At 37.9% G+C, this 14,174-nt stretch overlaps 4 protein-coding genes across 8 annotated transcripts; all 4 read right to left on the reverse strand.

The window, feature by feature from the left end:
• Positions 1-1,218: 1,218 nt before the first annotated feature.
• Positions 1,219-7,186, reverse strand: LOC141585865 (heat shock 70 kDa protein 18-like). 5 transcript variants are annotated; one of them, XM_074406928.1, is made up of 4 exons: positions 7,088-7,182; positions 4,059-4,269; positions 1,703-3,476; positions 1,219-1,428 (listed from the first exon to the last, which is right to left on the reverse strand). In XM_074406928.1, exon 3 carries the CDS (start codon positions 3,415-3,417, stop codon positions 1,747-1,749), a length of 1,671 nt encoding a protein of 556 aa, XP_074263029.1. In that variant the 5' UTR covers positions 3,418-3,476; positions 4,059-4,269; positions 7,088-7,182; the 3' UTR covers positions 1,219-1,428; positions 1,703-1,746. The 5 variants fall into 5 exon arrangements, with proteins under 5 accessions (XP_074263029.1, XP_074263030.1, XP_074263027.1 ...); XM_074406929.1 differs by lacking the exon at positions 4,059-4,269 and having other exon boundaries at positions 7,088-7,186; XM_074406926.1 differs by lacking the exon at positions 1,219-1,428 and having other exon boundaries at positions 1,579-3,476.
• On the reverse strand, positions 5,159-6,097 carry LOC141586504 (F-box protein CPR1-like). Its single transcript, XM_074407754.1, has one exon. It carries the CDS (start codon positions 6,095-6,097, stop codon positions 5,159-5,161), a length of 939 nt encoding a protein of 312 aa, XP_074263855.1.
• LOC141585869 (F-box protein CPR1-like) lies at positions 6,996-8,341 on the reverse strand. Its single transcript, XM_074406935.1, has one exon. The coding sequence runs from the start codon at positions 8,339-8,341 to the stop codon at positions 7,136-7,138; it is 1,206 nt and encodes a 401-aa protein (XP_074263036.1). The 3' UTR covers positions 6,996-7,135.
• Positions 8,342-9,912: 1,571 nt separating this feature from the next.
• On the reverse strand, positions 9,913-13,177 carry LOC141586507 (heat shock 70 kDa protein 18-like). The gene is made up of 2 exons (XM_074407757.1): positions 12,955-13,177; positions 9,913-11,898 (listed from the first exon to the last, which is right to left on the reverse strand). The coding sequence occupies exons 1-2, from the start codon at positions 13,175-13,177 to the stop codon at positions 10,193-10,195; spliced, it is 1,929 nt and encodes a 642-aa protein (XP_074263858.1). The 3' UTR covers positions 9,913-10,192.
• Between the last annotated feature and the right edge of the window lie 997 nt (positions 13,178-14,174).

Below are 14,174 nucleotides of genomic sequence, written 5' to 3' on the forward strand. Positions count from 1 at the left end.
TAATTGCTATCATCCCCAATATTACGGGACGATGATTTCTCAAGGCCGTGTTACACGAGAATATGGGTGAAGTGAACCTTTTGTAAACGCTTTTACTAGTTTGTTTTTATTTTAAACTAATACGGTGTAAAACTTCCGCATAAAACTAGATTGATTTTTTAGGGTAGGACCAACCTATCTTATTCTTTTGAATGAATGAGGTAAGTTGAAACCACCGGCTATCAAACCATCTCGAAAGAGTTGGACATAAATGTTCAATAGAAGCTATGAAGTCAGCAACCTTGTTGGCTTCACGAATGTCCGCATAATAGACTTATCCGCGGTTCTTGGGAAAAAATTCGTTGAGTTCTATTTAAAAGCAATTCGTATCTAAAACCGTCTTAACTTAAAAACGCTCACACCCCAATTCAAGTTTCTGTTCAGTTTAATTTAGTGTAATTTTTAGTTTAGAACAAGTTTAACACCAACGGTTAGAGGTGGGTTGATGTGAATTAGAAACGCAAGTACACAACTAGTAAATACTCCATGAAATCAATCTTCTCTATCAGTCGTATCACGTGTGTGCAACAGGTAAATCCCTGAACATGCATGATCGACCGCGACTGCAATCTCGGCATCACTGGAAAGCATTTTTTGGCTTATTTCTTATCCTAAATTAGTTTAGTCATAGTCGTCATTCAAAATCATTTCACAAGACATCATATTTCCTTTTTTTTTTTTTTTTTTTTTTTTTTTTTTTTTTTTTTGGGCAACGGTAAAGAAAGGGTTTTACATTGTGGTGGTACGGCTCACTAAACCATACCTATAAACAACAGCATAAAACACGAAAATACTACTAATAACATAATCTAAAACAACAAAGTAAAAGCATCGGCTGGCAATAATGTGTTGGTGGCATACGACGGTAGGCAGGCCACAGACTTGGGACTTCAAAAACATCATTTACACTCTTCGATAGACGAGCAAGGTTGGCCAAAGGAAGACATCCATCTTTGTTTGTCTTGATTGATGAAGCTTCGGAGAAATACCTACAACAAAACCCAATGAAGAGTCTCGGAGATTCATCTTCTTGGCTGTGATATACTTCATCAGTAGACCAAAGAGCCCCCATAATCTCGTCTTTACTCGTCTTAAACGGTACAGCTTCAGAGAAGTACCTACAACAAAACCCAAAGAAGCGCAAGACATCATATTTCATACCTTTGAAAAAACAAATTCTTCCACACCTTTGAAGCATGCCTTCTAAGAGACGTAAAGCTTATACGACAGAGGATAATTATTCTAACATATACGGAGTAGATGATTTTTACTGCTAATATAGCATAAAATCGGCAATATCCCAACCTATAAAAGTTTAAAAAAAACTTTTCGATATCCCAAAACCCTGATGCTCCAACAGAAATCTGCCCTTGCCAAACAACCGACAAACTATCATTGCAGCTCTCCACCTTACAGCAACATCAAACGCTCAAACATAAAATGGGTACAGCACATTATTGCTGACGATAAGAACTCCGCCAAAACTCAGGGTTGTTCTACAATGGTCGTTGTTCTACAATGGTCTTCTAACACGATTGGTGTAAAACAGTGAATATATAGTACTTCATAGTAATAAATACACCGCAGTGAACCTCAATGGTTGGTGAAAGTCGGGGCATTAAAATGGAATACAACTTGGGGTGTAACTGCAGTCTGCAGACACTTAAGAAATTTGGAACCTAACATACAGCAGATTCAAAACTGCATTCAGGGAGTTGAAAAACTCCACAAACCTAGAAACTTAAGAATGGTAGAGGTTAAAACACTTCTCTGAGGTATAGCAGCTTCTGGCCGGGTAGCCCGATCGAGGATTGGCACACAAAAGTGTTGCAGCTCTTTTAGCTTCCGTTCAAATATTATAGCTTCCTTGAGCTGAAAATTCCAATCAAGCCATTCAATAGTCTTCTTAATTGCTTCCTCAATCTTAAATTTATCTTCCCTTTGAAGCTTCCCTCCATGTTCCGTTAACGACTCCAGCATGCTCTTTAAATAGTTTTCTAAAGCATTCTGGGCCATCACCTTCCTCAAATATCGCTCATCCTCAGCCCTAAATTGTTCAGCTTCTTTGGTCAGCCTTTCAACCTCCTCCTTTGATAACCTGCTATGATTTGTAATTCTGATCTGATTCTTATTTCCAGTATCGACATCTTCTGCAGACACAGTAAGTATACCGTCTGCATCAATATCAAACCAGACATCAACCTGTGGAACACCTTTTGGTGAAGGAGGAATACCTAACAGAACAAATTTGCCCAAAAAGTTGTTTTCTGTGGCGATAAGTCTCTCGCCTTCATATACAGGAAATGACACACCAGTCTGGTTGTCTAAAGCAGTAGTTCCCCTGCCCACCTTCCTTGTTGGAACAGTAGTGTTACGAGGAACAATGACAATCATCTCGCCACTATAAGATTCGATACCGAGAGATAAAGGAGCAACATCAACTAGAACAATATCATTCTGATCAACAACACCCGTCAAGAGAGCAGCATGTACAGCAGCTCCATGGGCAACAGCTTCATCTGGGTTAATACTTCTACACAGCTCCTTCCCATCAAAGAAGTCCTCCAACAGCTGTTGAATCTTCGGAATCCGAGTTGATCCACCCACTAGAACGACATCGTGAACATCACTCTTTTCCATCTTGGCATCCTTCAAGCATTGATCAACAGGATCAATGCACTTCTTAAACAGATCCATGTTGATTATCTCAAACCTGGCACGAGTTATAGTGGCCGTAAAATCAATGCCCTCAAAAAGGCAATCAATTTCAATTGTAGTCTCATGAGCAGATGAAAGGGTTCTTTTAACTCTTTCAGAAGCCGCTCGTAACCTCCCAAGAACTCTAGGATTCTCGCTAATATCCACATTGTGCTTCTTTTTGAAGTCCTCAACGAAGTAGATCACCAAATTATTGTCAAAATCCCCTCCACCTAAGTGAGTATCACCACTTACTGCTTTAACTTCAAACAGGTTCTTTTCTACACAAACTAAGGACACATCAAATGTCCCACCGCCAAGATCAAACACCAACACATTCTTTTTTGCATCAGTGGCAGTGATCTTCTTATCTATTCCATATGCAATGGCGGCGGCTGTTGGCTCATTAATGATTCTCATAACGTTTAGTCCAGCAATCATTCCAGCGTCTTTAGTGGCCTGACGTTGAGAATCATTAAAGTAAGCAGGAACAGTAATGACGGCATTCTTTACAGTTGAACCAGTATAAGCTTCTGCTATCTCTTTCATCTTCACAAGTATCATAGATGATATCTCCTCGGGAGAAAAATTCTTCTCTTCATCTTTGTAGGAGACTACTATCACTGGTTTTTTGTCTTCCGCGTCATCACTAGGGCCTCCAATAACCTTAAATGGCCACATCTTTAGGTCCTTCTGCACTATCTCATCATTAAACCTTCTGCCTACAAGCCTCTTTGCATCTGTCACACATCAAAACCGGATAATGAAGCATCAGAGATAGAAAATTGCTTAACATACCTCCATCCAAATTTAAAGAAAATTGCTTAACATACCTCCATCCAAATTTATCGTCTCATCTAACATGTCAATTTTGGTCATTAATTTTAATTAATACAAGTAAAGATACAAAGAGAAATTAGCTTTACACACATCTAAACTAATACTGCAGAAGATTTGTTTGAAAAAATTAACTCGGCCTACAGGAGCATCCAGTTGTAAAATAATAACCACTATTTTCTTTTATTGTTTAGTTATGAAGTTATGTGGAAATAAAACTTATTTAGGAAGATGCAGCAGTCAACTAATTACAAGTAGCATTTACAAACATTCCACAAAAACTCACATTCAACTAACAGCATGGACAATGCAAAGTTACTTCATTCGTCTCACTCATTTGTTTACCTTCTTTTTAATCTTCGTGAGAGGTATTTAATCAGAGGTAAACAAATAATGACAAGACCGAGGGAGTATGTTAACTTCAAACATTCTACTAAAATAACAGTAGTTTAAGGGTATGAGAATACGAGAATTGAGAGACAAACCAAAGATGGTATTAGAAGGATTCACAACGGCCTGGTTTTTAGCAGCGTCGCCGACGAGACGCTGAGTTTGAGTAAAGGCGACCCAAGATGGAGTGGTCCTGTTACCCTGGTCGTTAGTAATGATCTCGACATGGTCATGCTGCCAAACCCCAACACACGAGTAGGTCGTTCCAAGATCGATTCCTATTGCTGGCCCCACTGTCTCTCCTTTCTGCGACATTCTCTCTATTGGTATTGGTAAGGTTGAAGAGTGATGGCTACTGGCTAGTGGTTAGTGCAGAGAACAGTATGGCGCAATTTATAGAGTCTCCGTATACAGTACATTAAATAAAAAGAAATTAGCTGAAAATAAAATCCCAGGATACTAGGAGACAGGTGCTCTTTGGGGTTTCCAAAGCACATTTAGTCCAATTAGAGTTTACATGGAAACATGGGAGTAATTAAATTGCATGCATAAAGTTCATTTCAACTTTGGAATTTGTATTTATATTTATCTCCAAGGTCACGGTTCCAAAGGACACACCCTAGGTAATATGAGAAACTTTCAATCTGTAAGTTATTGAAAGAACATTTTACATTTTGAAAATAAAAATGATATAGTAAAAATAATAAAAAGAGTACATGTAATAATATAAAAACCACTTGGCAAAAAAAAATATAAAAACTGTATTCTTCACATAAGGACAGGCAAATATCGAACCGAAACCTAGGCAAATAAGCATAAAAAAGATCGACTATAAATCTTGATATTGATCAGATGATCGGTGGATGCTAAGAACACATATCAAAGAAAACCTATTACTCTTCACATGCTTTGGAGAAATGGATCTGTTTATTTCAATTCTGCTTCATCATCATAATTAAACAGGAGAAGGTTACGTGCATCTTACCCCACCCCTACAGACAGGGGCCCTCTAGGCACCGTGTTGATATTGTTGTAATCCATAATAAACTAAAGAGTAGTTTTCATCAAAAATGAATTTGCATAATCAAACAGGAGATAGGAAGAAGCAAGTCAAAATCAGTTCCAAACATCCAACTCGTGATATTAAATCTCGGTCTTTCCTCTCCTCCTTTATTCTCTCTTTTTCATGTTTCTTTCAACAATGAACATGATCGACAAATTGAGAATATTCCAACACAAGGAGATTTTCTACGTAAACATGGGCATCCACAATTTTGTCACAATCAGCTAACCTCAAACCTGTGAGCTTCTTAGTTTCTAAATCAAGGTGAGCAAGCTTGTCAAGGGCCAATTTTACAAGCACTCTCTTCTTGTCCATTGAATAACTGATAGGCCTCTCCACAGCAGGACAGTGACGTTTATTCAGATTAAACATTCTCGTCCAAGATTCTGCCACACCATACTCCTTCATGACCCATATGTTACAGCGAAAAAGCCAGTTAGCTAGAAGACACAAGCTACCATCTACCATTCCCACATACAAGCCTCTAAATGTGTTGAAATTGAAATTTGGCAATGGCAGATAACTAAACGTTTCATCCCTTAAATTAAACGCAACAATAAACCCGTTCAACTTGTCATTACTGGTTCCAAGCCAATGGAGCGTTTCATGTACCAAAACGCCAACACTCAAATCACATAGCAGGGAATAGCAAGGAAAATCAGGTACCATTTTCCAAGAATTAGTTCTCAGGCTATAAACCATAACTTCACACATGAGATACCCTATTCCTTTGGAGAACCGCTGCTTAATTCTCACACATTTGAAGTCCCGAGTTGCATAATCATAACCGAATCCATAACTGAAGCGACCAAACGTCCTGGGAGCTCGGTATACTCGTAGACTAGGAAGCACATTGTATGTTTGAGTAGTCGGGTTATACATCATCAGCGAATGGCCCTCTCTAACGAGCAAAAGCAAGCCACGACATGATCCAAAAACCCGCGTCCCAGTTTTACAATCCTTGAAAGGATGACTAAGCTCACGCAGATTACCAAACGAGTCGAAATCGGCCGAATAATGGACAGGACAAGTTTCCATATGGGGTTCAGGAAGATGATCATATTCTTGCATATAAGACCTTGGAATTGTGACAACATAATGAAGATTGGTTTTGGTTGCGAGAGATTTTTCTAAATGACGATTAACAAAATAATCATCACTAATTAAATTACACCACGATTTGCAAACAATCTTCAAGCATACCACAGTTTTTGCAGGCAATCTTAACAATATTTTAGTAATCAATTCAATTGGAAGACGGGTCATCATAATCATGAATTGGGAATCAAATTCATATGATTAATTATGAAATTAAAGTAAAAAACTAATATGGGAAGCATGAAAATTAATGATTCGAAGGAACCATATGATGAATTTTCGGGAATTGAAGTTAAAATGCAATCTAGGGTTTATGAGAGTAAATGAAACATTTTAGATTGTCAAGAGATTACCCCCATCATTGATTTTACTCGCGTTCATCCTTGCCTCGCCGAATCAATTATTTGGAAAATTTGAATCCCGTGATTTTGATCAAGAAATCTAGGTTGAATTACGACAGTTTAGATCTCACCATTTTATTTTGAAACGATCGAACGATTACAGGAAATAGGTATCGAGTATATGATAGCAAATGGAGAAAAGAAAAGGAGAATATTCTAACCCGATCAATGTTAGGTGTAGAAAATTTTGAAGTTAGGGTATGAAATAAAATGAATTTAAAGAGTAGATAGGACAAACTTTTGAAGTTAATGAATGAAATAAAATGAATATAAAGATTTCATACTACAAATGTTTGAAGTTAATGTATGAAATATAATGAATTTAAAGAATACGATCTATTTATTACTCCCTCCTTCTCGGTGATTTATTTACCTATTCCTCTTTTGGGTCTTTCATTCATTTGTTTACCTTTTGATTACACTCCTTCTCGGTGATTTATTTACCTATTCCCATAGTTCAAGCCCGAACCAAAAAAAATAGGCTAATACAACAGGTAATAGAAACAGTTACAGAGTACGGAGTACATAATAGCGTGAAGCGAAAAATATAAATATGACATACCTGACAGAAACAAAAGCAATTGACAAATGAAAGAAGGTTACATGAGTTTCAACTCTTGTTCTTTCTTCTCCTCCGCCTCCTCCTTTTGTTCTTCCTTTTTCCAAGTTTCTTTCGAAGATGAACATCATCAGCAAACTCAGCATAGTCCAACATAAGAAGATTTTCTACATAAACATGGGCATTCAGACCTTGATCCCAATCAGCGAGCTTCAAATTTGTGTACTCCATTGTTTGTAAATTGACGTAAGCAAGCTTGAAAAGGCACATTCTCACAAGCAACCTCTTCCTGTGCGTTGAGTAATTAATAGGCCTCTCTAAAGAAAGACAGTCAAGTGTATCGAAAGTAAACATCTTTGTCCAAGATCCCGCCACACCATACTCCTTCATGACCCAAAGGTCACAGTGAGGATAACAGTTAGAAAAAAGACACAAGCCACCATCTAGCATTCCAACATACAGGCCAACAAATGGCTCGAAATGGAAAGGCAGAGGTAGACAACTAAATGTTTCATCCTTTAAATCAAACGCAACAACAAACTCATACGCATTATCAGCATTGGTTCCAACCCAATGTAACATTTCATCTACCAAAATCCCAATACTACAAGGACATGACCTGAAATAGCAAGGAACATCAGGTACCCGTTTCCAACAATTAGTTCTCAAGCTATAAACCATCACCTCGCACATGAGATACCCTATCTCTTGAAACAAGTACTGCATAATCCTCACACATTTGTAGTCCCGAGATACACTCTCATAACCGAACCCATAATCGAAATGACCATACGTCCTGGCAGGCTGGTATACTTGTAAACAAGGGAGCACATTGTAGGTTTGAGTCGTCGGGTCATACAGCAGCAATAGACCATCATTAATATGAAGCAAAAGCAATCCACGACATGACCCGTAAACTCGGGTCCCTGTATTACAATCCTTAAAAGGGTGACTAAGCTCACGCAGATTACCTAACGAGTCGAAATCAGCTGAATAATGGACAGGACAAGTTTGTTTACGGGGTTCCGGAAGATGATCATATTCTTGCAAATAAAGCCTAGGAATTGTGACAACATAATGAAGATTGGTTTTGGTTGCAAGAGAATTTTCTAAATGATAATTAACAAAGTAATCATCACTAATTAAATTATACCATGATTTGCAAACAATCTTCAAGCATAACAGTGTTTTTGCAGGTAATCTTGATAATATATCAGTAATTAAATCAATTGGGAGGTGGGTTAGGGTTAGCATCATAATCAGGAGGAATTGGGAATCTAATTAATATGATTAATAATGAAATTAAAGTGAAAACCTAAAATGGGTAGCATTAGAATTAATGATTAGAAGGAAACATGATGATGAATTTCTGGGAATTGAAGATATAAAGCAATCTAGGGTTTATATAAGAGTAAATGAAATATTTCAGATTGTTAAGAGATTACCACCATCATTGATTTTACTAGCATTCATCCTTGTATCGCCGAATCAATTGATTGAGACGAATGAAATATTTATGATACAAAGATCTCAAATTTTGTATCGATACATCTGTATTTCTGTAGTTGAAGAATTTTTTTGGGAAAGTTAACTTATGATAATGGTGAATATGATTGGGATTAGGGGTGAAATGAGACGAGAGTCGAGACAACTCATTGCTTGTTCGAGTTCGATTCGGTGAAAAAGCATTTTCGAGTTCAGACTCATTTCGAGAAGTTAACGAGCGAAGCGGAGTTAATGTTGGCTTGGCTTGAAAAGCTCGTGTACTGGCTCAAACTTGTGTAATTAGATAAAATATCACTATATCAAATATGATTGGGATTAGGGGTGAAATGAGACGAGAGTCGAGACAACTCGCTAGCAGCTCGAGTTCGATTCGGTCAAAGCTTGGCTCGAGTTCAGACTCAGCTCGAGAAGTTAACGAGCGAAGCGGAGTTAATGTTGGCTTGGCTTGAAAAGCTCATGTACTGGCTCAAACTTGTGTAATTAGATAAAATATCACTATATCAAATATACTCATTGATTTACCTAATATTTTGTATATAACTTTTCAATCTTGCTATTGAAAATATTAAAAGAAAAAAAATTAAATAATTATATATAGGCTCGAGTTGAGTGAGCTAGGGTTTAAGCTCGCAAGTTTGGTAATGAGCTCAATTTTTTCAAGCTTGAGATCGGCTCGAGCTCGTGTTTTGCTTCTTGAGCACAAGTCGAGCAAGGCCAAGTTCGTGCTCGATTCGGCTCGTTATCACCCCGAATTGGGACGGAGGGAGTATTTAAAGCATATACACATGTGGTGAAAAATTGATGGTTAGCTACAAAGTAGTAAGGATCCTCTCCATTTCTCAAAAAGAAATGGAGGTCCATTACTTGTCAATGCTCCGGAGTGAGTGAAATATATAATAGAATAATTCTTGTGAAGGAAAATGGACCAAGAAGTAATGGAGAGAATCCTTTTCTGCTACAAAGCTATGGTTAAGGAGCGCTTGTAATTTGGAGAACTTTAAACCTTCACCGTTATTATCACGAGGGTGGTGGGTTATGGACTTATGGCTAGGTTCGTGGTAATGCTTGATCCGGCCTAATATGACTTGATTCAAATGTTTATTGTGTTGCACATTCACTATCATCCCCAAATATCTCGATATAATAGGCTCGAAAATTACTTGGATCCAAAATGATCCTATCTAACCCGAATTTTTTACAAACCAGAAATAACATGGCCTAAAATGACTTGACACACACCAAATCCGAATGATCCGTTGGCCTGGTTAACTCAGGCAGTAAAATGACTTGACACAGAATTTTTGTAACGTGCAACCAACCAATAAATACAAACTCTTGTTTAAATCTGTCTTAAGTAGAGACGATAGTCACAATCGATTCAAAATAATGTTAAAATGTAAGATATCTTAAGACCGTCTTAAGCAAGACCTACAGACCAATAAAAGCTAACTTGTAACCTTACATGGAGCAGATTCAAAACTGCATTCAGGGACTTTTATCATTCCACAAACCTAGAAACTTCAGAAAACTAGAGGTTCAAACACTTCCGACATTACCTTCACGCTACAACTTTAGGACGATTTGGAACACTGAACACTTATGCTAAATACGCCATTTGAACCGTCTTCTCACCACCCTTTTCTGAGGTTTAGCAGCACTTGACTGAGTAGCCTGATCGAGGATTGGCACAAAAAATTCTTGCAGCTCTTTTAATTTCTCTTCGAATTTTGAAGCTTCTTTCAGCTGAAAATTCCAATCAAGCCATTGAATAGTCTTCTTAATTGCATCCTGAATCTTACATTGATCTTTCCTTGAAAGCTTCTGTCCATGTTCCGTTAACGCGTCAAACATCTTTTTTAAATAGTTTTCCAAAGCATTCTGGGCCATTACCTTCTTCAAATATCGCTCATCTTCAACCCTGAATTTCTCAGCATCTTTGGTCAGCCTTTCAACCTCCTCCTTTGATAACCTGCTCTGATTTGTAATTGTGATCTGGTTCTTGTTTCCCGTTTTGACATCTTCTGCAGACACTTTAAGTATACCATCTGCATCGATATCAAAGCAGGCATCTAACTGTGGGACACCTTGTGGTGCAGGAGGAATGCCGGACAGAGCAAATTTGCCCAAAAAGTTGTTATCTTTGGCTACCAGTCTCTCGCCTTCATATACTTGAAATGACGCACTAGTCTGACTGTCTAAAGCAGTAGATACCCTGTCCACCTTCCTTGTTGGAATAGTTGTGTTACGGGGAACAATGACATTCATGTTCCCACCATAAAGTTTGATACCAAGAGATAATGGAGTAACATCAACAAGCACAATATCCTTTTGATCAACACCACCAGTCAAGAGGGCAGCCTGTACAGCAGCTCCATGAGCAACAGCTTCATCAGGGTTGATACTTCTACACAATTCCTTCCCACCAAAGAAGTCCTGCAACAACTGTTGAATCTTCGGAATCCGAGTTGATCCACCTACTAGAACGACATCGTGAACATCACTCTTTTCCATCTTGGCATCCTTCAAGCATTGATCAACAGGATCAATGCATTTCTTAAACAGATCCATGTTGATTATCTCAAACCTGGCACGAGTTATAGTGGCCATAAAATCAATGCCTTCAAAAAGGCAATCAATTTCAATTGTAGTCTCATAAGCGGACGAAAGGGTTCTTTTAACTCTTTCAGAAGCCGCTCTTAACCTCCCAAGAACTCTATGATTCCCGCTAACATCTATATTGTGCTTCTTTTCGAAGTTCTCGACAAAGTAACTCACCAAATTATTGTCAAAATCCCCGCCACCCAAGTGAGTGTCACCACTTACAGCTTTAACTTCAAACACGTTCTTCTCTACACAAACCAAGGACACATCAAATGTCCCACCGCCAAGATCAAACACCAACACATTCTTTTTAGCATCGGTTGCAGTGATCTTCTTGTCTATTCCATATGCAATGGCGGCTGCTGTTGGCTCGTTGATGATTCTCATAACATTTAGTCCAGCAATCATTCCGGCATCTTTAGTAGCCTGACGTTGAGAATCATTAAAGTAAGCCGGAACAGTAATGACAGCATTCTTTACAGTTGAACCAAGATAAGCTTCTGCTATCTCTTTCATCTTCACAAGGATCATAGATGATATCTCCTCAGGAGTAAAATTCTTCTCTTCATCTTTGTAGGAGACTACTATCACTGGTTTCTCGTCTTCTGCATCATCACCAGGGCCCCCGATAACCTTAAATGGCCACATCTTTAGGTCGTTCTGTACTGTCTCATCATTAAACCTTCTGCCTACAAGCCTCTTTGCATCTATCACACATCAAACCGGACAATGGAGAATCAGAAAAAGAAGTTTGTCTATGATACTACCTCCATCCAATTTTGTTGTCCCGTCTGGGTGTTTATTTTGACCATTAATTTCAATAAAATACATGTTAATATACAATGAGAAATTTGTTGATTATGCATTTGAACTATGATCCTCTCTAAAAATTGTACAAGTACAAAATACAATGATCACATCAAATATACGGCCAAGATAAACAAATTCATAATTTGGGATCAAAGTAGCAGTGATTAAGGTGAATGAACCTTAAATTAGAAAAAATTCTTGTGCCCACTGCGAGGACCGTACTCCTTACACCCAAACCTTTATAATATACCATTTGATGGATTGCCTATAGGTGTAAGGAGGACGATCCTCCTGGAGGACACAAGAATTTTTCCTTAAACTAATACGGAGTACTACAGAAGATTTGTTTGAAAAAATTATCTCGACCTAAAGGAGCATCTAGGTGTAAAATAAACCCAACTACCCGCCATTTCTTTTATGGTTCTAGTTATGAATTTAATTGGAAATAAAACTGATGAGGAACTAATTGACATTTTATTAGGATATTAGGGATGTTGGGTGTGTCAACTATCCACACTCCAACTTACGGGGGTAATAGCCGTTGCTCACAACAAGCAAATCCCACAAATCAAGCCCACTAAATAATGTTTGCTCCACGCCTTGCTCCACGCCTCCACTAGATAATGTTTGCCATTGTATATATTATCTTCCATATTTAGTTTATATACAAAGCATGGGATAAACTAAATATTTTTTGCTTATTTTAATCACTCATCTCACAACAATACCCCACAATAACTTCCATCTCTCCAATTATCTCACCCCACAACATTATTTTTTGCTTATTTAAATCAAACCCTTAAATCTTGTGCCACGACCCATAGGGAAGGTTATCAGGACTAGGAAGTAGGAAGGAGTATTTTAATTCAAGGTAAACAAATAATTAGTACGGAGGGGAGAATTAACATGAAATAAAAAAAAAATACAGTAGTTGAAGGGTGTATTAGACAAACCAAAGATGGTATTAGAAGGATTGACAGCGGCCTGGTTTTTAGCAGCGTCGCCAACGAGACGCTGAGTTTGAGTAAAGGCGACCCAAGATGGAGTGGTTCTGTTACCCTGATCATTAGTGATGATTTCGACACGGTCATGCTGCCAAACCCCGACGCATGAGTACGTTGTTCCCAGATCAATTCCTATTGCTGGCCACACAGTAATTGGGGTTTTCTGTGACATTTTCTCTGTTGGTATTTGTAGCCTTGTAGGGTTAGACTGTTGAGTGTTGAGTGTTGAGTGTTGAGTATTGGGGTGTGACGCTATTTATGGAATGGAAGTAAAAATCCCGGGATATTAGCCTTACTACGCGGCAGGGGCCCTTTGGGTTATCCAAGGCATATTTAGTCCAATTGGAGAATTCATAATGTTCATTTAGTAGGTCTCACTTCCAACTGTCTATTCCGTCTGAAGGCTTAGACAGTCCTTATGTAGTTATGTGATCATTATTATGGTCATATGTGGCCATTTTTAAATGGTACTTCCACGGTTCAAGTTAATTGTTATTATCCTCAAAGACCAAGAAAAAATGAGGGGGTTAATTATTAAATGACAAATGAATCAAATTGATGAGACACCCCAAAATGGAATATGACAACAAGGGGGCCAATTACTAAAGGACAAATGGACCAAATTGAGTGCGAATTATCAAATTGTTCATTGATGAAATCTTAAAATAAAAAGGACAACAATTGATGAGACACCTAAAAATGGAATAGGACAACAAATTACGGAACAGAGGTGGTAACTGGTAATATTTTTATGGTAAAATGTTAGTACCATTTAAAAATGGTCACATCTGATCATAAAAATGGTCATATAAAGAATGTCTGAAGCCTTCAAACGGAATAAGCGTGATTGTCTACCTTTTTAGACTTATTTCTTATCCTAAAGCAGCTAGTCATAGTTCTAATTCAAAATCATTTCTCGAGACCTCAAATTTCGTACCTTTGAAAAAAAAAAAAATCTGTCCACGCCTTCGAGGCTAAGTAAAGCTTATACGACAAAGGAGAATCTTATATATAGCATAAAATGGGCAATAATGCAACCTAGAAAAAGTTAAAAACTTTTCAATATTTAGAAAACTCGATGCTACAACATAAATCCGCGCCTGCCAAACAAGTGACAAACCTTACAGCAATATCAAAGACCGAAATATAAAATGGGTACGCACTACGCA

This window comes from Silene latifolia, chromosome 6 (assembly GCF_048544455.1).
Source record: "Silene latifolia isolate original U9 population chromosome 6, ASM4854445v1, whole genome shotgun sequence".
Lineage (NCBI taxonomy): Eukaryota > Viridiplantae > Streptophyta > Magnoliopsida > Caryophyllales > Caryophyllaceae > Silene > Silene latifolia.

What these genes read in the sequence shown, in the direction of transcription:
- LOC141585869 (XM_074406935.1), bottom strand. Translation starts at nt 8,341, where the DNA reads ATGATGCTAACCCTAACCCACCTCCCAATTGATTTAATTACTGATATA.
- LOC141585865 (XM_074406925.1), bottom strand. Translation starts at nt 4,278, where the DNA reads ATGTCGCAGAAAGGAGAGACAGTGGGGCCAGCAATAGGAATCGATCTT. An exon ending in TCCTTCTAATACCATCTTTG is followed by an intron (nt 3,477 to 4,058) that starts GTTTGTCTCTCA and finishes GATGTGTGACAG; the next exon opens with ATGCAAAGAGGCTTGTAGGC.
- LOC141586507 (XM_074407757.1), bottom strand. Translation starts at nt 13,177, where the DNA reads ATGTCACAGAAAACCCCAATTACTGTGTGGCCAGCAATAGGAATTGAT. An exon ending in TCCTTCTAATACCATCTTTG is followed by an intron (nt 11,899 to 12,954) that starts GTTTGTCTAATA and finishes GATGTGTGATAG; the next exon opens with ATGCAAAGAGGCTTGTAGGC.
- LOC141586504 (XM_074407754.1), bottom strand. Translation starts at nt 6,097, where the DNA reads ATGCAAGAATATGATCATCTTCCTGAACCCCATATGGAAACTTGTCCT.